At 46.1% G+C, this 23945-nt stretch overlaps 1 protein-coding gene across 1 annotated transcript in view; it reads left to right on the forward strand.

Annotated features, from left to right (window-relative positions):
* Positions 1–8855: 8855 nt before the first annotated feature.
* Positions 8856–23945, forward strand: part of LOC309404218 (calpain-13-like) — a gene marked incomplete at its 3' end in the record, with an annotated part of 50732 nt that continues 35642 nt past the window's right edge. The window contains exons 1-2 of the mRNA XM_081998606.1: positions 8856–9476; positions 16603–16851. Of these exons, the coding sequence (XP_081854732.1) occupies positions 9393–9476; positions 16603–16851 (333 nt within the window). The 5' untranslated portion in view covers positions 8856–9392. The remainder of the gene's footprint in view (positions 9477–16602; positions 16852–23945) is intronic.

The raw sequence follows: 23945 nt of genomic DNA on the forward strand, positions 1-23945 counted from the left end.
TCACACATGAGATGGACACGGGTGGGTAAACAAAAAGCCGCTTTCTGTCACTGGAAAGGGATACGGTGCGTGGCAGTTCGCAGGGGCTGCCGGGAGCACTGCCCTGGGCGCAGGGGGAAGCCATGAGGAGGATTCCCAGGAGTTGAGCTGCCCCGTGGCCGGGGTGCCCCAGCCTCCCTTCCTCCCAGGCAGTCCCTGCTGGAGAGTCAGGGAAAGAGCTGGCGAGATTTGGATTTTGGCTAACAAAAGACTTTCCCCCTGTTGAGTGATTTGGGAGAGTAGCAGGAGGGGGAGTAGGGGAGCCAGGGAAGGGAAGGGACATCTTTGCCCCAGCGCCTACAGCACTTTTTCCCCTCCTCCTTCTCTGACTGTTTTCTGCAGGGCCGTTTCTGCAGTCTCTGTCTTCGTGGCATTTTGCCCTTCTTTTAGCACTTTTTTTTCCCCGGCTGCCACCGCAGTGGCTGCAGGGCTGGGCTGGGCCCCGAGGCCGGGCTGCCGGGGGACTGGCCTCTCCTCATGGCTGGTGGCCGCCACCACCAGCACCTTGCCCCGGGCACACACAGACTACACAGGGGACAAGAGTGATCTTCCCCCGACTTAGAGGGAGCTGAGAGCTGCAACTCCTCTGCCAGCTGCCCATGGGCCTCCCGGGGAAACGGGAAGACGAGGTGGAGTGCTTGGAGCGGGGTTATTCAGCACGTGCATGGCTGGTGTCCATCAGAGCAGGGCTGTCGTCCCAAAGGTGAAATCCTCTAGCTGATGCCCTGAACCTGGGTGCCTTGGGATGGCTACTGCCCTGAATCCGGCCCGCAGCCTGGTCTAGGGGAGGAGTGGGGAGGGACACCCAAACGGGAGCTCTTCTGGGGCCAGGGAACGGGGCTGAGGGTTTGGAGTCGCCTTGCGGCACGACTGCCTGATGGCTGGCTGTTAAGTGGGCAGATGTGGCTTTACAACAACTGCTGCAGATCTGACCGATTTCAATCTGATGATAGCAAATTTTATTTTTAAACCTCACAATGCTTCGTTATTGCGTGCGGTTCAGCGGTGAGATCAGCCAGCCACTGCAGGAGCAGAAGTTTCTTTTCCTGATGGATTGAGCCAGCACAGGACATGGGGTGATAGGGATTTATTTTTTTTAAGTAAGTATGATAGCTTCTGCAAACTTTTTCCTGAGGGTTTCTGTAGGGTAACTGCTATTACTGCCAAGAGCGTGCCCTGAGCATGCCCAGGCTGGCCTAGCTCCTCAGGGTCGGTGTTTTGGGAGCCAAACAACTGGGGTTTACTATGAGTAAATAATTTCCTAGCGAAGGACAGCCAAAGTCATCTCTTCCTCTCATTTCTGATCTTCCTGCAGACAGATTGAGGGCTTCTCAAATGCATTCGCTGTCTGAAATTATTTGCTGAATACGGCCATTAGTCATTTCTGATTTATGAATTTTTCAGTCCTTGAGCAGCTCAAAGTAAGGTATTTGAGATTCAAAATCCTGGCTGTGCTGATGTGTTGATTAGCTGGTCTGAATGCATTAAGGTACTTGATGTGTTTCTATTTTCTGACTAAAATGAGTGTGACCTTTAAATATTTTGTACTACTAAAAATAATAAGTCATTAAAATCCTTAGTAGGTGGCCTATGCCTTAAGAATATGATCCAGAGTTAGGGAGAAACAGCTCTGGGCTGCTTATTGACAAATGATAGCAGTGGACTTTCCTCCAGCTTCTTTTGACAGGGATAGCTTTTTGATCCATGCGTTGCCTTGCCATATCTGAGTATCTTGCAGAAGCACCCTGAGCAAAGTTATCAGCATCTGTTACATATGATTTCTTCCCTTTTACCAGAAAAGGAACCAGGTGGAAGGGGATGATTAGTTTTGGTATGAATGCCTTCTCTAGTAAGGACTGTTCCTAGCAAAGCTTTCTGCATCTCATTAGCTACAGGCTGGACACTACACTAGTCTGTTGATGTGGAAATTCTGTGTGTTTTCACCCAAATGGTAGAAACTTAGTCTGTTTTCAGTGACTCAGTCTACACAATGCTCAATCTATTTTCTGTGACTATTTTCTGTGACTGAAAGGTTTGCTCAGAATACTATTTTTTAATACATTCTTGCTAATAAAATTATTTAGAAGCACATTTGTAGAAAAGTAAGGAAGTAGCATGAACCTGGAGAAAACAACAAAGTCTTCGAAAAAGAGGAAAGATAATACCTCAGAAAAAAACCCAGGAGAATTATAAGCCACTTTCATTGAATGCCAGCCCATTGACCTATCTTTCAAATGGCACAAAGTCCACAGCCTCGCTGAACCACCCTGCTGTTGCCATTAGGAAAGGCGCTGGCAGACTGCCACTGCCCAGTCACCTCACAGAATTGTTAAGGTTGGAAAAGACCTTTAAGATCATCCAGTCCAACCATCAAGCCGATACCACCAAGCCCACTAAACCATATACCTCCTGGCTATATGTCCTCTTGGTCACTGGGGGAAGAGACGGAGAAATCAGTGGGAGATGCCTGGTTATGTGCAAGGGTGGAGTTTAGGCCTGGTGTAACTTCTTGTGAAATCAAGGGCACTGGTGTGATATTGGGGCAGAACACCCTGTGGCCCTGCCCTGCTCTGCTCTCTAGGCCACAGGGCTGCTTGAAGGTGTTTGTAAGTGGTTTACTCAATCAAGAGTAAACAGATCCATGTACTTTCTTTTTGGAAGAAAGTAAGTTTGTGGTACGGGCACATGTCACTTGGCCTTAGGGCCAGACCCAGGCCATTGGCGTTTCCTGTTGTATTTAATGTAGGAATGAAGCCTCAGTGTCTGTGGCTCGTTCATGATGTGGCCGTTGACCCCAGGCAGGGCTAGGGTGCTGCTGCCCTGCCCCAAAATATGTGCTCCAAGGTACACTGAAGCTGTTGAATCATTCTGTCAAACTCAGTGGCCTTTGGGTTAGGTCCTGAAGCCAGCAGGCAGTTGTGCATGGTTTTACTCAGAAACCCAGGCCTTGAGCTAATCCCTGGTTAGAGAAACAAGAATTTTGGGTGTGTTTCTGAGAGGGACTCTTGAAATATAAGTGGGATTTCATTTTCCAACTAAACGCTTCCTGATTTTGCTTTAGATTGTCTCTCTGTGAACGTTTCACCAGTAAAATTTTCTCTCTGGAGTTCTGGCGAACACAAGGGGGTATAAAGCACACAGCTCAAACTCCTCGCAGTGCCGAGGTGACCAGCTGTGGGGCACGGCCCTGGCGGTCCCAGGCACCGACTTTAGCATTGTCCACTGTGAGCAGTGACGAGGAGTTGTTCTGCTCTTCACTTATTTCTCAGCGTTGAATGTGATAACAAGGTCTAACCTGCCTACAAACTGCCGCCAGTGGCAGCGGCAAAAAGCACAAAGGGTGCGTACTTGAAAGGAGAGGGAGTTCAAAAAGTGACCATATATCTGCAGTGTAGCTCTGTGGCCTGTGTTGCAAGCCTGGTAACACAGCAAGTAAAACAAAGGCACAGAAATCTTCATAAAATATAATTTTTATGATAATCACTTGGCTTTTCCACAGCATGTAACTGTGCTCATTAACAAAATGCCCAGAGATTTATTAAGCCAGTTTGGTTCATAAAAAAACAATTAAAGATTAACTGTTCTGAAGTTTCCCTGTGTTTTTTATATGCCCAATTTTTAAAACACAATAAAATGTTTTTAATCATTCATCATTCTGACATGGAGTAATTGTTTGTTATTACTGTTTGGATTACAGAGCTCTTAGAAGCTCCAGTCAGGGATCAAAGTCTTATTGTATGAGGCACTGTATACACATAATAAATAGCAGCCTGTGGCCCCAAAGAAACTGCAGGATGGGAGATCTATACTATATAATTTTCAGGTTTTGTCTCCCAGCAATGCAGTGACCTCTTTTCTCTCTCCGTCTCTAGCTGACAGTCCAGTTATTTAGCATGAAACCTGTCTTTGTGACTTCCTTGCAAGATGCTGCAATGCTCTCTGGAGCCCATAGTTAATAGGACCATCCTCGGTGCTTTGGCAGGAGGATATAAAGGGAGTGGAGAACAGGAAGGTAATTCTTTGTTCTGGGAATCTGATTCATCACAGCCCGCAGTATTTCCTCCTCAATACCATTCTCTGTCACTCACTAGGAAATATATTGGGTCAAACACAATATAGTTTGATTCTCCAGATAATGGCTACTGAGGTCTGAACTCGGAATGCTGCAACAAGCTCCGTAATTGAAATTCAGACTGCAGGAGAGAAATAGCTTAGTCTTCATTTCAGCACATCACACACGTGCTTATACAGAGTTTTCTCTTGGATGCAGTAAACAAGGGGCTTGATTCAGTATTGCCTCAAAGTCTTATCCCACATTAGTGAACGAAATATCATAGTACAGAGAGGTCCCAGCACTGATTGTTTTTAAGTTCAAAGTGTCTCATCTTCTTGCTCCGGAGAACAAACTTTTGATGGTTCACTGTGGCAGAGTCAAGGTCCCTGCTTTGTGTTTGGGAGCTGCTAGGATGGTGTTGCCTTTTCTTTTCCATTAGTGAGTCAGGAGAGCTGCTTCCCATACTCACTCCCTTTCTGCATCTCTGCATGGCTCACCAGTATCAGGTAGCTGACGCACAGCGGGCATGTGGCAACAAGCTGGAAAATGAGGGCAAACAATAAACTCTTTGTTTTCAAGGGTACTGCAGTGACATGCACCGATACATTCGTTCACGCAGGCCACAGCTGGCCCCTCACAGTTCTTGGAAAGCAGAATTTGCGGAGGACAGTTTTCTCCATCAGGCATTTAGCCGTTTGTATGTCTGAACCCAGGCTGAGTCCTGATGCTGTGCTGCTCAGGACGACTGCCCCAGGGAGGGCACCACTGGGCTCTGTGCCTTAAATTCTCCACTTGCTCTCTAGACCTTCACCACGTGGTCTTTGCTTTTCTTTCGGCTCAGATGGGCTTGAATCTTTCATGTGTCCTAGGCACTAGAGCACCAACCAGAGCCATACTGCAAAAGAACAAATACTCTTTCCCTCCAAGTCTGTACTGGTATTAAAAGTTCATCCAGGTAAATCCCTAAACTCTTTCTACACAAAATCTTGTTGCTTTTTTCCTTCTCCCTTGATGGCAGCCCTCAGCAGCAAAATGGTCTCGATTATTGGAGGAGCCCACTTTTGTCTGGAGCATTCCTCCATGGCTTTACTACCCTTCCTATGCCTTTCAAGGGGTCATGTTCTCCTTTGGTTTGGTTTGAGCTGAAGCAACACCTCTGAACAGTGTTGCACAGCCTCAAAAATAAGCTGAGCTGCCTTCTTTATGGGCGGTGTTTTGATTTTTACTTGCTGTCAGTCAGATGAGCAAGCTCAGAGGCACATGACTGTTGTCAGGATGGTAATGTTTTAGTTTTTTTGTTTGTTTTTGTTTTTAACCGCCCAATCCTGTGATGTTGGCAAGTTGCTGATGCTGTTACAAAAGCTGTGAGATTACTTTTCTCTTGGACAAAATTATTCTTGGAGAGAGACCAAATGGGTCTCTATTGATAAGGGGCACAGAGCATGTACTGCTTTTTTTCACAGAAAGTTCTAGCAGCAGCCGAATGCAGGGCAATGACAGATGCCACACTCCACCTTGTGCTGTGGTTCACCTTCTGCCGAGCAGGAGATGCTCTGGGATGGAAGTGAGTTTGGGCTCAGTGTATGTGAGAGGAACTGTGGAGTGTCAGTTATCGAGAGCAATGGGTGGTAACTCCTGGTTGCAGTGGGGCAGAGTTGATCCAAATGCTACAAAAACCTGTTTCAGTCACCCTGTGTATTCCAGGGAGACACAGCATGATCCTGGGAGCCTTGCACCTGTGCTCCCTGGGGCTGCAAGGAGAACTGCCTTCTGTCCTGTCCCGGAGGCAGAAAGCCCTGTGCCCGTACCTGTGCTTGTCTTGCCCAATGTGGTAACTGAGATGAACATGCTTTTTTTCAGACATTACTAGCAGGTATCTGTCTCTTGGCATGCTCCCCATCCTCTTTCAAGACAGTCTTGCTTTTTAAACTGCTAGGTACTTTGCAGGTATGTATTTTTGGGTATTACTGCTTCAGATGAGGTCACTTGTGTTGGATCAAGAGAAGATGAAGCCAGCATCATCAGAAACATCTGCTTGCTGTTTTTTATCTTTTGAATTTCCAGGAGTTTTCTGATGGGAATGTTAGTCTGAGAAATTAATTCAGTTTCTCCTTCTCTCTCATTATTTGTATTTCACGGAACCGATATATTTGAACAATGACCAACACTGTCAGCATACAACATGCTTACTAAGTGGTGGAGAAGCTCCACAAGGGCTTCTTGCAAGGCAAGGCTAGGATGTTTTATGTCTGTGACTTCCAGCCAACTCATGGTCTTAATTCCACTGTGACAATATTAGGGTTTGCCATAATCAGCTTCAGATCCCTCTTCTCCCCTGCCCTAATTCGATGGTAAACCCATTTTCAGGTTTTGAGTATATGCTGGAGAACATGCAATACCAGAGCAGCTATCATCTGGCTTGTCTGAAATTGCAGCCTTTACTATCTCTAGGTGTTGGATGTCTTGTGGGAGCAAGGAGGAAATGTGGACAGCGAGTTGCCTATCTGACTGGAATACCAGCAGCGCATCCTTGTTGGCACCTTACAAATGACAAGACGTTGGGGAAGAAGAAGCTGTGCTGTGAAATATATGCCACTAGTCAGCAAAGACTGAGGCGAGGACTGTGAACTGCAAAAGTTTCCAGTAAATTGTCTGTAAATGATCTGCAGGCCAAGGATTCTTCATTAGAGGATGGCAGGAATGTTTCTGAAAAACAAACAAATGTGAGACTACTGCAATCTGTTCACACCAAGACAAAAACAAACCAAAAAAGCGTGAAATAAATTATCTCGTGCCTACAGGGCTTTAACAAGGGCTTGGACACAGAAATGCCAAACAAGGGCTAATATGCTGATGAAAACAAGAACTTCGTTTTGATGTGCCCTCCGCAAAGGTCTGGCTCTAACAGAGTCCCTGCTGGTTCATGGAACCCAATACCCGCTTATGAAGAGGTAGGTGAGGGGCACTGTGGTAAGAAGGGCAAAAGTGCTTCTTCACTTAGTGGACGCACTCACCTCACCGAGCGGTTACGAGCTCAGCAAAAGTTGGTAAAGCAAAACAGCAGTGCTATGACCAGATGAAAGGGTATCCATGTCTCTTGCAAGGATAATGTTATGAAAGCTCTATTTAAAAAATGCTTTGATGTTACTCACGATGATGGGATGGGCTCATTCTCAAGGAGCGTTTCAGTGCTAGCTGCTGTGGGGCCAAACTGGGCTTTCAGTTTTGTAGAGGTTCACTACATTCAAAGTGCTTTCATATTCTGTTCCTCATACAAATGAAAAACAAAGTCTGAAATTTCCTGGGAAACCATGCTCTGAAAAATAATGTCAGACTGAATGTAGTGAGCTATTGCGATAACACTTGGAATCTTTTTTACATTGCAATGTTAAACCTTTTGGATAATACAGAGAGGATCCTGAAGTGATGGGTTTTTCATAAACAAAAAATGAGGCTATTCCAAAATCAAAATGGAGCCTAGTGGCATTATTGAAATGTATTGTGTCTTTCTCCTGGTGAAAATTCATTGCTAGTGGCTTTCATGTTTGACAGATTGGCATTTTTCTGAAGGAAAAATATTCCACTGGGAAATTCTAGTGCTAATATGGGTGTCAGTAGCAGGCTGCCTGTTTTATTTTTTATTCTTTTTATTTTTGTTCTTGAAGAATTCCCACTGTAGTTCTGAAGTTGGTGGATATTTCTTCTGAAAATAGGGCTCCAGAGAGAGATATTTTCACACCACATGCCCCCTCCCTCAAGTGGCAGTAGGATCTAGCTGTGCGAATTCGTTATGTACTGTTAAGCAGCTGCCACATTTCACTCCAGCAGCAGTTGTACTTCATTTACGAGCAAAATGATTCATATGTGAATATGGCAAAGTGCTGCAGCTCATGGTGAATTTGCAGTGAGGGGCAGCTTGTGGGTGAGGATTGGGTAAAAACAGATGTTGAAGTAGGACTTTTTTATTTGCCTTGTACTTTATAAAGTCATAAAAGTTTGTGCTTTAGAAGGGCAGGTCCTGCCAGAAATACGAGGGCATAAACACACAGCAAAGGAGATTGTCTATGAATAATATTATTCATAGCCTCCCTGCATCTTGTCTAAGAGAAGCAAATAAATGGTAACACTTGACCTATATACAAAATTATGAATGAGGAGATGAAATGGATTGATAGCATTCTTCCATTAGTCCCGTAACGCAAAAGCAGTGGGACACCCGATCACTGCAGCAAATGTGAAGGTGATTGAAGGAAGATTCCTTCTTTACACAAAACGTAGTTGTGTTCACTACACTGGAAAAATTCCTAGCTGTTTCTTTCATTTACCCTTGTGTAAATTAGGAGTATTTCTGCTAAAAAGAGTGTGATCTTCACAAGGGCAGCGGAAGTAAGAAATGAAGACATATGTCTAAAATGTTGCAAAAGATAGCAATCTTAATGCTTCAGCATAAGCTCTGTGGGAGGAGTAAGGAGAATTGCTTTTCTTAATGCCAAGGCTTCCACCAGGACTTGGGCAAAGTTATCACGTTCTCTCTCCTTCTACCACTCCTCCCCCCCCCCCCCCCCCCCCCCCCCCCGATGATACAACAGTCATTGCTCCAGAAAGGCTCCTGGCTACGCAGAACAGCAGGCTGCCCTCAGGAAAGCTGGGCAAAGGTGGGAGAAGATAAATATAATTAGTCTAAAATCTCTTTTAAAAGAAGCCCCAGTTTTGTATGGTTTTGTGTGGTTTTATTCTAGGGCAGAGAGGAATAAATGTTCATTAAATCCCAAAATACCTGAAATCCTGTGGTGCCAGCTGAGACATTGCAAGCCATGCTAGCTTCACAGAAAACACAGGTTCAGCAGCCCTTCTTGGTATTTGCCCTGTGGTGCCATTGCCTGCTGGAACAGAGGAAGGAACGCACCACAGCTGTTGGTCCTAAGCCTAGAGGCCCTCCTTTACTTGTGCTTTTAACAGCCTTGAGGTGGTAGCTGACAGCGTAGAAGCAGTTTTGAGTTTCCAATGATCCCTCAGCATCTTTTGCTCATGAGTGGATTGATGGCCCTGCTCTGCGAAAGCAAACCTCAAGTCAGGGCAATGTTGCATCTGCCACAATCTCACAATCCTGCCACTAGCAGGAAACACCCCTGCTCTCTCAATGCACAGCCCTGTGCTTTTCACTCAAATACCTTTTTTTAAATTTTTTTTTTCCTTGCAGGATTCCACAATCACTTAGGAGAGCAAATAATCCAAAGGCTCGTTACTGTGCATAAATCCCTCTGCCTTCTGGGTTTCCTTCTCTGGAGCCACTGTGAAAATGGACACATCAATACAGCCTTCTGCAGAAAAGCTGACAATCTCAAAATGGTGTCATGCTGCAATAACTGAAATCCCCTGCCAGGTTGGTGATGGTGCTTTCTAATCAACTTTGCAATGAGTATTTCTTAAATCATGTTAATCCACCATTTAAGCACAGATATCAGTTCCAGACAATGAATCACCATACCTGGAGGGGAACATACCTGCCGTTTCCCCAGAGAGGAGGCGATTAACAGCACGCGTGCTGTCAGATGAGCTAGCAGCACTGGCATTTATCACCCCAGAGCTCCTTTCCTGCAATGAAGGAAATCTTTGCTCCATGTTTCTGGTGCAATCAGCTTTTATTTATGTAGCGGCTTTGGAAAACAGCTTTTAAAGGAAAATGGTACCTATTTTGCTCTCTGGGGCAGGTTTTGCTCTAATTTACATGGATGTATTTCCTATTAGAGTGTGCTAAATGTTGAGTTCTCACACAGAAATGAGAGCCCTAAAATGTGAGTAGGCAGTTTGCAGTGCACAGCTTTTGAAGACCCAGTTCTGGAGACCCACAGAACTAAATTAAACGTTGATGAAGAAGCTGAACTGTCTTTTTCACCGGTGCTTTTTATGTTCTCATCTCCCCAAGCTCCTAGGGACCAGCTGCTATGGGAACTGCTAACATCCCACCTCAAAGAGACTGCAGTCCAAGTTGAAAGTTTCTTTTTGTTCTGAAGCAATTTCTGAGCCCAAGTGATTCTGTTACTTTGGGTAAGAAAAGAACTACGCATTGGTAAGTTTTTCTGTTAAGCCCCAAGCTAAACTTCATGAACATTCACTGCAGAGCAATGTTTCTCTTGATGAATAAGCTGTGGTAGCTTGAAAAAGAGAAGCTAATTTCCTGGGGTAAGAACCTCACCTGCTGTGTATATGCAGCCATAACCTGAGCTGGTTTTCCATTCGCTAGCTGGGGTATTGACAGCACTAAGCATAGTGCTTAAAGTTCACCAGCCAGGCAGGGCTTCAGGTGACCTTTGCAACCACTTTGGGCTTCCATGCTGCGTGTCCCACTGGCATGCAGCCTAGCTGGCCTCAAGCTAGCCTGGATGCTGCCACATGAGTTACACCTCCAGAAACAGAGAAACATAGAGATACTTCTCCAAGAAGGGACCTCAGGAGGTCTTTGAGTCCCACCCCTGCTCAAAGCAGGGTTGATTTCCAAGGCAGGTGATGTTGCTCACGGCCTCATCCAGCTGAATGTCTTCAAGGGTGGAGATGCTCCAGTCTCTCTGTGCATCTGTTCCTGGGCTGAACCACCCTGAAGAATTTTTTTTCGTCTCCAACCATGTGAAATTTCCCTTGCTGCTGCTTGTGCCTATTGTCTCTGCCCTTCTGTTGTGCACCTTGGAGAAGGGTCTGGCTCCATCTTCTCTGTAACTGCCTTTTAGTTAGTGGGAAACTGCAGTTAGGTCCTTTTAGGTTTCTGCAATTAGGCTCCCTCAGCCTATTCTCTCACATGTCTACTCCAGCCCCTGACTGTCCTGGTTGGTTTCTGCTGCACTTGCTGCACTCTCAGTGCTCCTCTTGTGCTGGACAGCTCGACACTGGATGTAGTATTGCAGATACCATTTCAAATCACTGCGGAATGGGGGAGGATCCCCTGCCTTGACCCCGCTGGCTGTGCAGCAGCTCGTGCAGCCCAGGATGCTGCTGGTTTGCTTTATTGCAAGGGCACATCGTTGGCTTTTGTTCAGCTTGCTGTCTACCAGGACGCCAAGAGTCTTTTCTTCAAAAGCATGTTTACAGGCTGTAGGAATACAATTAGGGTTGCTGCCAGGGAACATGTCCCTGAGAATGCGCTGCACCCATTCCCTTGGATTTTGGGCCTCTTTAGGCTATCTCAGTTTGGCCTCCCAAAAATGTAATAATCTCCCCCTTCCCATACTTTTGCTAGATACTCTTTAATTCTTTGGCTTTGTGCTAACAGAAGGCCAGTCTCCTGGATCTCCTAAATATATGCATAACTCTTACTTCCTCAGACAGTGCTGGAGGAAATGAACAACCCAAGTGAGTGAACTGATGTGGAATTTGAGAGCCCTGTGTAAATGCTAACAGGTACTGGCCTAAAAGTATCTGCTGCTTTTAGTGCTGCAGAAAGAATGACACACAGCTCTGATAACTTCTCTCGTGGTGAGTCCTTGCCAGGCTGTGCATGGATCCAGGATGATTGCTGCATTTCCTGGTGGTGTGAGGAGGAAAACAGATAATGTGAAAGTGTGGGAGGTGCAAACAAATGCTGTTTTCTTATAAGAATAACTGTGACTGAAGCCACAGCTAGCCACAGGGAGCTATCAACCGACATAAGTCAATAGACAATTCATTGTGGATGGCTAATAGTGTATATATATGTGTCTCCACGGTATGGTATCTGTATGAAACTCTTATGCCTGAGTCAGATTGCTCACTTTTGGCCTTGAACTTGACTTCAACTTGGTTACGTTTACTTAAGGCGTGGCGAAAGCTGCCCTATAAAGGAGAACGGGGATAGTGCCAGCCTGTCTGTCACTCGGTTGGTGTTGGCTGGAGAGATACACTGGAGGCATTGCAGGTAAAACATCACTTTGCTGTTTTACTTAGTACAAGATGAAACAGGTGAAATACAAGTAATAGTGCTGGAAGAGCACCACAGACACATTGAGAGTGATTTGTCTTGGGGAGACAGAATAAATTAGAGTCCCCGTCCTTAATGTTACCTGGAGGGAAAGAAAAGATGAATTTGCCATCCTAGAAAGAGCCTCACAGTAAAATGGTAAGTTGTCAGAAATAATTGGATCAAGTGGGAGTGGAGATCCTAAGATGAGGAAGATTCTATAGTTACTGCATGCTGCTGTTAAATGAGGTAGAAGAAAGGTATCTGGAACTGTCCTATGCTATGTATGCAAAATGAGGAGAAAATTGACTTAATAAATAGCCAGAAGGGAATGCTTCACAGACTGGAGCAGACGGTCATGCAAGATGCCAGAGGGAAAGTAATCTCCTGGAAGGTTGCCGAAGTGCCTGGCTTTGGTTTTGATTTTCTGAGGTACTCGAGGCTTTCACATATTGTGTGTACAGGGAGTTGTTGTCTGTCTGGGGTTTGGGATGCCCAAGTTCAGGTGCCTGCTCTGCCTCTGCAGTTTGCTGTCACTGTGGGCAAGCTGCTGAACAGCAGCACTCTCTTTTTTTTTTTTTTTTTCCCCTCTGAATACAAGGAGAGCTAATAAACTCATGCTTTCTTTCATTATAAGACAATCATGGAACCTGCTCCCTGAAGTTTTCACAATGCTCCAAATACATGAATGACAGGGTCTTAGAGAGAATGAGTGCTTGCATTACTGTAGCATATATTGAATATTATGGGTGAGATGAAATGTACGTTTATAGTTTGGAGTGTTTGAGGGAACAGGGGAAGCAGGGCTCCTGGCTTTTTGGCTTTTCTGGTATCCTTTGTAGTGTTTGAGAAAATTCATCTGCTCTTCCTAAAGTACAGAAATCCAGTTAAGCCAACATGTAACAGAAGTATTTTGAGAAAATTGACGGAGAGGAGAAGGTGGATAGTTCAGCTATGAAGTAGACACATGTTTCTAATTGCCTATTTCCACTTTCTACTCAGTGAAAAATATCAGAAGCCATTGAAGGAAATTATGTCTGTACTCTGACATAAATCTTTATGCAAAGTGTAATTAGCCGTTGGTAGCATTTGCCACTATTGAGTACCTGATTATAATAGTTGCTTGACATCTTTCATGAATGAGCGCTGGAGAGAGACAAGACACACCCTTTGCTGCCGGCTTTTAAGCTGTTTAATGAAGAAAATGGTGGGTGCTTGCGGTTCCCAGTTTAGTTTCTGCAGGGGTCACCAAACTTTTTGCTCTGATATCCTCAAAGTCCCCTTTTCTTCCCATCCCTTTGAACTGTCACACCTAATCTCTTTTTCTCCTCTTTCTGTAGCTTTTCCACTGCTCCCCTCTCTCACCCTTTATCATTTGACCCTCCCTCTGAGGCAGACAGCAAGAAGAAGGATCTCTCTCTGCTGAGAAGGAAGAGGGTCCAAAAATGAGCAGTAGATGCAAAGTTGGGCGTGATTCTTTTCTCCATTTCAGATAAGTAAATGTGTTGGAGGAGATCCCAGGACTAAGTAAATGTATGTTTAACTCCTTCTGAATAATATCCTTCCTTAGCTAAGAGTCAGTCTCTTGTTTGTCTCCACTGTTTCACAATATGTCTGAAACAGCTTTTTTGAGTGTTTGAAATCCCTCCCTCTCTCCTCACATCTTGTGGCAGGGAGCAGTCCAAGGGCAATGCCTCTGAGATCCACTGCATTATAACTTTGTCCCTTCAAAGTCTTTCTGCCTCAGAGTTCAGTAACGTAAGAAGCTGCCTGATCAGGCAGGCAATATTCTGCTTTAAAAGATGTTGTGATCTTTGCTGTTGCTGATGCACCCGTGAGAAGCAACCTGTGGCCAGGGATCAGGATGCTGCTCCAAAGGAGGTGGCCGGCAAGAGCGTGCTGGTGCAGACAGGATGGTGCTAGCCAGGCGCGTGTGACCCCATGGGCTGCCCACGCAGTGGCATGGACAGATGTAGAGCTCATGTATCTGTGCATGTGTGCCCCCAGACATGCTGATGAAGTTATTCCTGCAAGAGAAAAGTAAAGTGTTTTATTTTCTTCAGGTTGCTAATTTATTCCGGATATGTTAAATAACATAATTAAACACACACACACACATGCTAAAAACTCTTGTTCTCTGTCAGGAAAGAGGGAACGCATGTCAGACCCAGCCTTCAAGCTCTGTTAGTTTTAATTTGAGTTTTGGAATTAGTAATCAGTTTTGCTGGAACACTGTTGCAAGAAATAGATCTTAGCATGCATGGGGCCTGGGCGCAGTTTCAAATGAGTATTTGTTAAGAAGAAGCCATTCCCTTGTCATGTTATGGTACATTACATGAGATTTATTTCCATTGTGTTAAAAAACGCAAGCCCAAGGGGAATGTTCACTCTTCTTGTTGGCCGAGGGTGATTTCTGAATTCCATCTGATTTTTTTGGTGGGGCTTTTAATTACAACAAGGGGATGAAAAACTCCATATTTTTCTAGGCTGTTGTTACACTGCCAGGAGGCCAAGTGACTTGAAGCACCGAGAAAGGTGATGACACTAAGTAAAAAGTGTGTGTGTGTGTGGGGGGGGCTGTACCACACCTTCACTGTGGCTGGTCTGTGTTTTTCACATGTGTGAATGGTTCACAATAAAAATCTGAGGCTTTGCTCTTACTGGAGCCATCTGCTCTCTTTGTACCGTACCAGGAACATACCAGATCTGCAGATAAGTTTGTTTGGCAGGAAAAGAGCCCTTTCATCTAAAAAAAAAAAAAAAAAAAAAAAAAAAGGATGGCTTGAAACGAAAACTACGTGACTTCAGGCTAGAAATTAGCACAGTGAAGTTAATTAACTCTTAGGAGTGGCTTGCCCAGGTCACATGGTGGATTTTCCAGTGCTAATTTATGAGAAGGTACATCTTAAGTGGAAGCCAGGGGCTAGGGGCAGGAATCACTGCACCAAGTGCATTGGCATGTCATGCAAGAAGCTGGAGGAGGTGATCACAGTGGTCCTTCTTGACCTTAAAAGTCTGCTAACAAGGGCTTTACCAGGGGCATCCCTTTTCATAAGGAGAGGGACAAAAGTGGAATTATAGCTCAGGACAGTTGAAGCTTTTTTTTTTTGTGAGGGCAAGTGCAAATGAAAGGTGAAAGCTGGCATGGATCTCAGGTTATATTTTGACCCAGCAACATGTAATTTTGCATGACGAAAGGTGTTGAAGAAACCAGGAGACAAGGCAGGCTGAATGCTCTGCCTGCTACTTCTCCGAGCTCCACAACAGAGCTTTTTAGCTGAAGGAAGATCTGCTTTAGCTTTAGCTGAAGGAGATGGTGCACGTGTGTGTCTCTCTGTACATCCACACAGCTCTGGAGAGTGCACCTGAAAGCCCCTATCTGGGTAGACAGAACAAATTGCTCTTTTTAAAGCTCTGGTGCCACTGCCGGTCCAAACATATAAGTTTTCCACCTTTGTGTGTCCTTCTACTCATGTCCCAGAAGCCCTTCCACCCCACAATCCAGCATCTCCATGGATGACTCACTGCCTCCCTTTGGAACAAAAGTAGATCTTTGATAGCAACAGTCCTGCTGTGTTCTCTAATGACTGTAACAGGGACAGAGTCCACAATGGGAGATTTTATCCTGCATCTTCCCTCTCTGTGCCAGCAGATTATTAGCAAGTGTGTCCATTCTAGGGACACACTGCGTGTGTGAAATGTTCACTTTTCAGAATTGAATTGCCCCATTCCTTTAGACATGATAACAAAGAGGGGCTCAAATGTGCTCCAGCCTGGAATAGCTACAGATGCCATGCAATGGCTGCACAGTTTAAATATGACTTTACAATTCAGACCTGTTTAAACACTGGCCTCCAAATGAACTACTGAGTCCAAAAACCCCAGACCTTGGTGCACATGCATATGAGCAAGTAGTGCGGGTGGGATCCAGGTCTGGATATTGCAGCTTGGTCCCATCTCAGCACTGTAGCTTTAGGGAGTCTGGTAGAGCGTCTGTGTAAGCTGGTAGGAAGCCACCCTCTAATCTCTTTGGGGTCTTTGGAGCAGATCCCAAGGAAAGACAAGTCTCTGCCGCCTTCAGGTCTCACAGCGAGTGACGTGTCAAGCGCTCACTTGTGGAAATGAAAGAAATAACTCAAAAAATGCCCTGGGTAGAGGTGTGATCCATTGCTAGAAGAGTCCTGGGTACCTCTGAGCAGCCTCCCTGCTCACACCACCTCCCTCCTCCCCTGTGTCTGCAGATCCTGCTCCATCCCCTGTGCTCACTTAGGTTGCAGATGTACCTCAATCCCAACACAGCGGCTCGCTAACAGCTTTGCTCTCTGTCCTCAGGGAAGACTCAAAATTGAATTTGTAGCAGTGACAGCACTGGTTTAAGATAAACCAGTTGGGATTTGACGACTACTCTTTCCCCAGGCATTTCCAGCTAATAAGGATTTTGTCACTGTGACTGCCCTCAGCTTTGCAAGCTGCTGCTCCACAATCCTCTTCGCAGGGGGGGAGGTGTTTTCTTTCCCACACACTCCAAAGACACCACTTTGGATTGGGAAACTAATGGCTGTCCTTGTCTCTCCTTTCACAGGAAGGGGGCACAATGCTTGCCCCTGGCTCTGCTCTGATGTTGGAGCAGGGCTGGCAAACAACAGGGGCAACAGGAAGCCTCCAGAACCTGAAGAAATTTAATAACCAGGACTTCAACCACCTGCAAGCCTTGTATCTGAGCCAAGGACTGCTTTTTGAGGATGCCACCTTCCCCGCTCACATCAGCTCCATTGGTCCCAACCTGCTCCCAGAAGATAAGCTGTGGCAAATACAATGGAAGAGGCCAACTGTGAGTTATGCCAGCTGGGGTGTTTCATAGCCCTGCTGCTGAATGGGAGCACTGATGGCAAGGGGCTAAAGGACCTTCACTTTCCTGAAGTAAATCTGTGCTAAGCAGGGAAGTAGACCACAAGGGGGACACAGGGAGTGCAGCAGGGATCCTTGCTGTGGGATGTGTAGAGGGAAGATAACCTCTGTAACATTAGTGATTTAATTGAGTACATTTTTGTAGGAAGTTTTTTTTCCCACCTGTGAACCTGATTAGAAGTAGTGTTCCCACTTTGATCTGCTTCTAGAGTACTTTGGGCAAACCTGAAAAGCTGACACATTCTATTACAGAATCACAGAATCACTAAGGTTGGAAAGGACCTTCAAGATCATCAAGTCCAACCATTAATCCAGCGCCACCATGTCCCCTAAACCATGTCCTGAAGCGCCACATCCACACGTTTTTTGAACACTTCCAGAGACGGTGACTCCACCACCTCCCTGGGCAGCCTGTTCCAATGTTTGACCACCCTCTCGGTGAAGAAACTTTTCTAATATCCAATCTAAACCTCCCCGGCACAACTTGAGGCCATTTCCTCTCGTCCTATCACTAGTTACTTGGGAGAAGAGACCAACGCCCACATCACCACAACCCCCTTTCAGATAGTTGTAGAGAGCGATAAGGTCTCCCCTCAGCCTCCTCTTCTCCCCAGTTCCCTCAGCTGCTCCTCCTAAGACTTGTTCTCCAGACTCCTCACCAGCTTCGTTGCCCTTCTCTGGACATGCCTGAGCACCTCAATGTCCTTCTTGTAGTGAGGGGCCCAAAACTGAACACAGGATTCAAGGTGCGGCCTCACCAGTGCCGAGTACAGGGGCACGATCACTTCCCTGCTCCTGCTGGCCACACTATTCCTGATACAGGCCAGGACGCTGTTGGCCTTCTTGGCCACCTGGGCACACTGCCGGCTCATGTTCAGCCGGCTGTCAACCAGCACCCCCAGGTCCCTTTCCGCCGGGCAGCTCTCCAGCCACTCCTCCCCAAGCCTGTAGCGTTGCATGGGGTTGTTGTGACCCAAGTGCAGGACCCGGCACTTGGCCTTATTAAACCTCATACAGTTGACCTCTGCCCAACGATCCAGCCTGTCCAGATCCCTCTGTAGAGCCCTCCTACCCTCTAGTAGATCAACACTCCCACCCAACTTGGTGTCATCTGCAAACTTACTGAGGGAGCACTCGATCCCCTCATCCAGATCATCTATAAAGATATTGAACAAGACTGGCCCCAGAACCGAGCCCTGGGGAACGCTGCTTGTGACGGGCCACCAGCTGGATTTAACACCATTCACCACGACTCTCTGGGCTCGGCTGTCCATCCAGTTCTTTACCCAGCGAAGAGTAAACCTGTCCAAGCCACAAGCCGCCAGTTTCTCCAGGAGAATGCTGTGAGAGACAGTGTCAAAGGCTTTACTGAAGTCCAGGTAGACAACATCCATTACAGATCTCCAATTTCTGTAATCCAAGCCACTAACTCAGCAATACCTATTTTAAAGTAACTGGACAAGGCACGAGATCATAGAATCACAGAATCATTAAGGTTGGAAAAGACCTTTAAGATCATCAAGTCCAACCACCAACCCAACACCACCATGCCCACTAAACTATGTCCTGAAGTGCCATGTCCATGAGTTTTTTGAATACCTCCAGTGATGGTGACTCCACCACCTCCCTGGGCAGCCTGTTCCAATGCTTGACCACTCTTTCAGTAAAGAATTTTTTCCAAGTATCTAATCTAAACCTTTCCTGGAGCAACTTGAGGCCATTTCTTCTTGTTCTATCTTTAGTTACTTGGGAGAAGAGACCTACACCTACCTCACTACATCCTTTCAGGCAGTTGTAGAGAGCGATAAGGTCTCCCCTCAGCCTCCTCTTCTCCAGACTGAACAACCCCAGTTCCCTCAGCCGCTCCTCATAAGACATGAGATGAAGTTTTTCTGCTGATTCCGAGTTGCAGTTTAATAGGTAATTGTCATCATCTGGCATATAGATGTTTAAATTGGGAGATGAAATTACATACTCAGCTTTTTTATCCTAGGGCCTAATTCAGGCAATCTTTCCATGGTCAGACTGCGCAGTATAGCACTGCTGCGCACCATTTGCTACTTGCTGGTGCAGCTACTGGATTAGCCACACGCTGCCCTTTTGCTGGGCTCTGCTGAGCGCACCGCTAGTGCCTGGGGCCTTTGGCTTCCCTGGGCTGGAGCAAACCAGTTCATCTCCCTGCAGGCAACTCAGAGTGTTGAGACAGTAACTGTGAGACTGTGGAGACAGGACAAGACAAGTAGAAAATATTTATTTGGACAGCAGATGCAAATAGGGCAATGAGGGTATGCTGGAGTTTGGCAGTGTGGTGGCCTTGGCATGGCAGCAGCCTCTGCTGCTGCTAGCACGGATGTTGAAAGCCATGGCTCAGAGAAGGGAAGCAGGCTAGCCCAGGGAGCCTGCATAGCTGCTAAATGTGGATGCCCAAATGGAAAAGTGGGAACCCCCAGCCCTGGTGTAAGAGGAATGTGATGTGGTGAAGTATCAGATGGAGCAGAAGCTGCAGCCTGGGCACCAACGGGCCTGTGGCTGCAGTGTTGTGATGATAGAGGTGGGGCCTGAGGCTTGAACTTCTCACTACCTACTGCTGCAGCAGGGCCCGAAAGTGTCAGAGAAACTCTGTGTGCAGAGGTAAAGGCAATCTATGTCGATGCTTTATCACTCGGTAGGTGTGGAGGTGCTGGGTGCAGATGTCTGGGTGTCCTCTGTGGAGCTGCTACAAAGGGATCATTCTCCTCTGCAGAAGGAGCTCCTACTGCTGGCTGAACATCTGGGCTTCTCAGGCAGCCTTTCTTCAAATCCAGGTTCAGTGAGAATGTAGCTGGTGCTGTCGTTTTTTATACTAGCACTCTGCTTCCAGATTTGTAGCAGGCGGGGATAATCTCTCTTGGTATAGGGGTTTATAGTTAGAAGAGTAACTAAAAAATGCAAAGGAGAGGAGTTAGTTGCCACCATTTCCAGACTGAGAAAGATAAAGGTATGATAACTAAGCATTAGACTCACAAAAGACAAACATGAATATTAGAAAGGACTCTTGGTGGCTTTTTAAAGATTAATAAACTGGAAGAAAATGTTATGATACAGTTCTGTTAAGTACTAACCACTGTGGTGTTTTTGCTGTTTGGGAACAGCAGAGAAGCACAGGATTGCAAAAGCATACAAACTGACTTAGAAACCCAAATGCCACCAATTTTGAGGCACCACAGTGTGGGATGAACTTCTACCCTACTCGAATATCCTGAGAGTTATTTAATGTGCAAAGGGACTGACGTATCTTGCCAAAAGCAGAACCTGCTGCTGCTAGTGCTTGAAGTGTGTCAGGTGAGGCAGGAGTTGGAGATTCCCCTTCCATTTTGCTAAATCCATGAAGATTAAGCTGATGAATTAAAGTTTTTGTGGAATTGGTTTCAAAAATTTGCAGAGGTCCTCTCCTTCCCAGCGCTTCCCTTTTGAAGATTTTTTTTTTTTTCAGCAATCACTACACATGTTTGTAGCATCACCCCACCAGATTGGCTGAAACCAATCGCTTCCAACAATTTTCCAGAGTTTTTTCAGGAAGGATTGGGATGAAAAGTCATTGCCTTTGCCAGAGCTCTCCGAAAAATTAAACTGTACAGTCATGGCCCAGGGTTCACGACGCAAACATTGAAAAGCCTTTTCTTCTATTATAGAGGTTAAGGCAGCATCACCAGCTGCTCTTCTGTGACATACTCAAGGGACAAAAGTTGAGACTGTTGTGTCAGCTGGCTTGTCTGGAACAGAAACCCAGGGTGTCAGTGCTGAAGAAGGCTCCATTTTAATTTTTTTCCTCAGTTTGACCAAAATTTCCACCTGTAGCCATTTCCTGACCAACCAGGCTTTGTCCTGCTAGACAGGATGCAAGATGAAGGGCAATGGTGCCAACTGCCTGAGGAGCCAAACCTGAAGTTCTCAAACATCACCACCACACCTATGCTGTGTCATGGTGACGTCAAAGCATGGCCTTCCTCTCCGGGCAGAATGAAGCAGGGGCAGAAGAAGTTGCTAAATAGCAGTGGTTGCTTTTCTTTTATTGAGCTGCAGATACTTTGAGCCAAGGGTCAGGAAGTAAATAAAACTGTATTTGCATTTCAGATGTCCTGAAGGGCCAGTGCTGCGTCCAGTTGCCTCTGGGAGTTGGTCCCCAGGGAGGAAGAGGGAAGGCTGCAGTGTTAGGAGTCAAAGTGGCCCATTCCTGAAGTTTTTCAGTTAGACATCTTTCACCTGTGCAGAAATGTTCATAAACTCTTTGTTCTTAGGTCATTGCAATGCTAACTGTAAGGATACATGATCCCAGGTGTTGAAGCTACCTAAACTACTCAGCAAAGAGATACTTACGATTTCCCCAAGGGAGACTGTTTCTTACCTGAATGCATCTCCCAGAAATTAAGCGTAGTTACATCCTGCTGACAGAGCATGGCCAATTTAATCTATGCCTATATTTTTCTCAGCCTCCACCATTAGCTACCTCTGACATTAAAAAAAATTGGCTGCAAATGTACCTGTGACAAAACTGGCGTTCTTGGTCCTAATAATCTCTTAGCCTCCATCTCTGAGTCATACAGTATCTGGTTATTTAAGTGGCTAAGATTAGGCAGATTCAAGGAAATGCATTCCTGATTACCACAAGACCTAATAAACACAAAACTGGATAAAGCCTCCAGCCTGGGAAGTCCTTTAGCCTCCACGTTATGGAGAGCGGAGGAGGAGGAGCACTAGTTTTGGCTTGCATGGTTATCCTGCTCCCTCTCCAAGCTGTCAGAGATAAGTCATTGCAACAGGCAGAACTTCAGCGTGACCCAGCGCAGCTCATCCTTTGTTCTGCCCTACCTCATTACTCCAGCTGGCTTATTTCTGTGTTAGCTATTTTGTGGAGGTTTCCTGTGGTTACGGGATGCGGGACAGTGGTGTGCCTGACCCTTCCTCAGCACACTGCTAGGCAATGCCCGCAGCCCAGGGAGCTGCAATACCACGTTTGCTTCTTAATCCAGAGCAACGCTATTACAGGCACAGCAGTGATGCTGAATTAAGATTTGTCCAGCTGAGAACAGGGTTTAACTTCAATCAATAGCAGCCGTTTTATTTTCCTTAATTGGTGTGTGTTGAACGGGAAGCACTGTGGCTCACGACGGCAGGATATGTCAGGAAGGCGAAGCTGGAGCAGGAGGGAACAACGCGAGTACAGCCAAAAGGAAAGATGCAGTGCTGTGGCAGGAAGAGAAGCGGGGCTGGGATTTTACTGTAGGGTTAAGGTGAACTGACTGGGAGCTGGCTCTGCAAAGAGTCTTCTCCTGCCTCTGAACCCTCAGCAGTCAGGATCATGCGGGGTCAGCAGGGAAATCTGTGGAAAAGTGGCCACAGCCAGACCACGGTATTGAGCAGCAGCCTGCAGTCAGACTGGCTTATGCTGCCTGTGAAATTCCACCTTGGGCTTCCAATTTTCAACAGAAATGTCTGACTGAGTTCTTTACATATGTCTGCATATGGCCTACGTCTATACTACTCGCCCTCAGCTTCTTCTGGGGACTTGCTCTTCCACAAAAATGCTGAGCAATTGTAAAAAGAAATTTAGAGACAAATGCATGCACAGGGTGCTCTCCTTCCACCTCTCAAATTAATTTTCTGTCTTGCCCTTTGGATAGGAAAGACTTCTGTGGTAAGACCATTCTCTGGAGGATGAACTGGTTTGAACTTGAACTTCTCTTAGTTTGAATACGTAATGAAGTCTTTAGTGGGCCAGGGAAAGCAAGTGATGATAGCTTTGTCCTGCGGGGATGAGTCCAGGCAGAGCGCTTGACTTGCCGCCCATATGGTTGCCTTCACTGCTGGACTCATAAATACTCTGAGAAGAGACCACGTGCCTCCTTAAGCTCCCTCTTCTTTCCCCCTCCAGCTAAAACTGAAAAGTCTTGAGGAAAATGCCACAAAGCCTCATCACAATTTCTCAGTGAAACAGGGCACTGTTTCTGGACAGACTTACAGATAAATCTGCAGTTTCTCTATTTGTCATGCAGTTGAGGCACTAGCAAATAGTGAGGCTTGCATACTTTGTGTAGTGGTAACTATGTGCATAGCTGTGTTTTGCAATAATAATTTCTGGCGTTTTATGCCTGCTGTATTCTTGCCTGTGAAGGAGGAGGAGCTAACTGGAGACTCCCTTTCCTCCCTTCCTTCTGGTTGAGAAGGCACAGATTTCCAAAGCACTGCACCCGTCACAATGATGTCCTCTCTAAGCTCTTTCAGAAAACCTCTGTGCTTATTTCAGGCTCCACACAGCATCCTTCAAGGGAACAGCCATTCCACCACTGACTTCAGGGGCCACACTTTTCCGGGAGCTCTTCTGACTATCTGGTCTTGCAATTCCCCACCACTGCCCTCTCCTGCCTTTGCTTCAGCTTCTGCCCGTCCCCTGCCCTTCCTTGGCTCACACCCAAGGCTATGCAAAGGGCTCATGCTCTGTGCGCTGCATCCTTTTGAAGCGTGCCCATGCTGCCTCTTTTCCTTAAGCCCACAGAGGGGTGGCTACACTCGGAAGCACAAACCTCTTGTTAAAACCTGCCTCCCCATTTCCGGCCGCAGCGCATGCAGCAAGGAGGACTGCTGTCAACCCCGTGGAAATTCACCTTGCATTTGTTGCATGGTTTCTGCAGAGGGACAGCTGCTGAGCTTCCCAGGGCTGGTCACATGGTGACCAGTTATTGCCCTCCAAGTCTGTGGGGAGTACACCCCACTGGAAGCTGTTGTGGTTTAACCCCAGCCGGCAACTAAGCACCACACAGCCGCTCGCTCACTCCCCCCCGTAGGATTGGGGGGAAGAGAACTTGAAGGGTAAAAGTGAGAAAACTAGTGGGTTCAGATAATAACAGTTTAATAATAGAAATAATAGAAATAATAGAAGTAATAGAAATAGTAGAAGTAATAATAATAATAAAGATGATGATGTAATGAAAAGGGAAATAACAAAGAGAGAGAAATAAAACCCAAGACAAGGGATGGAAA

The sequence above is a fragment of the Phaethon aethereus genome (assembly GCF_964289735.1).
Source record: "Phaethon aethereus genome assembly, chromosome: 3".
In the NCBI taxonomy this organism is placed as follows: domain Eukaryota; kingdom Metazoa; phylum Chordata; class Aves; order Phaethontiformes; family Phaethontidae; genus Phaethon; species Phaethon aethereus.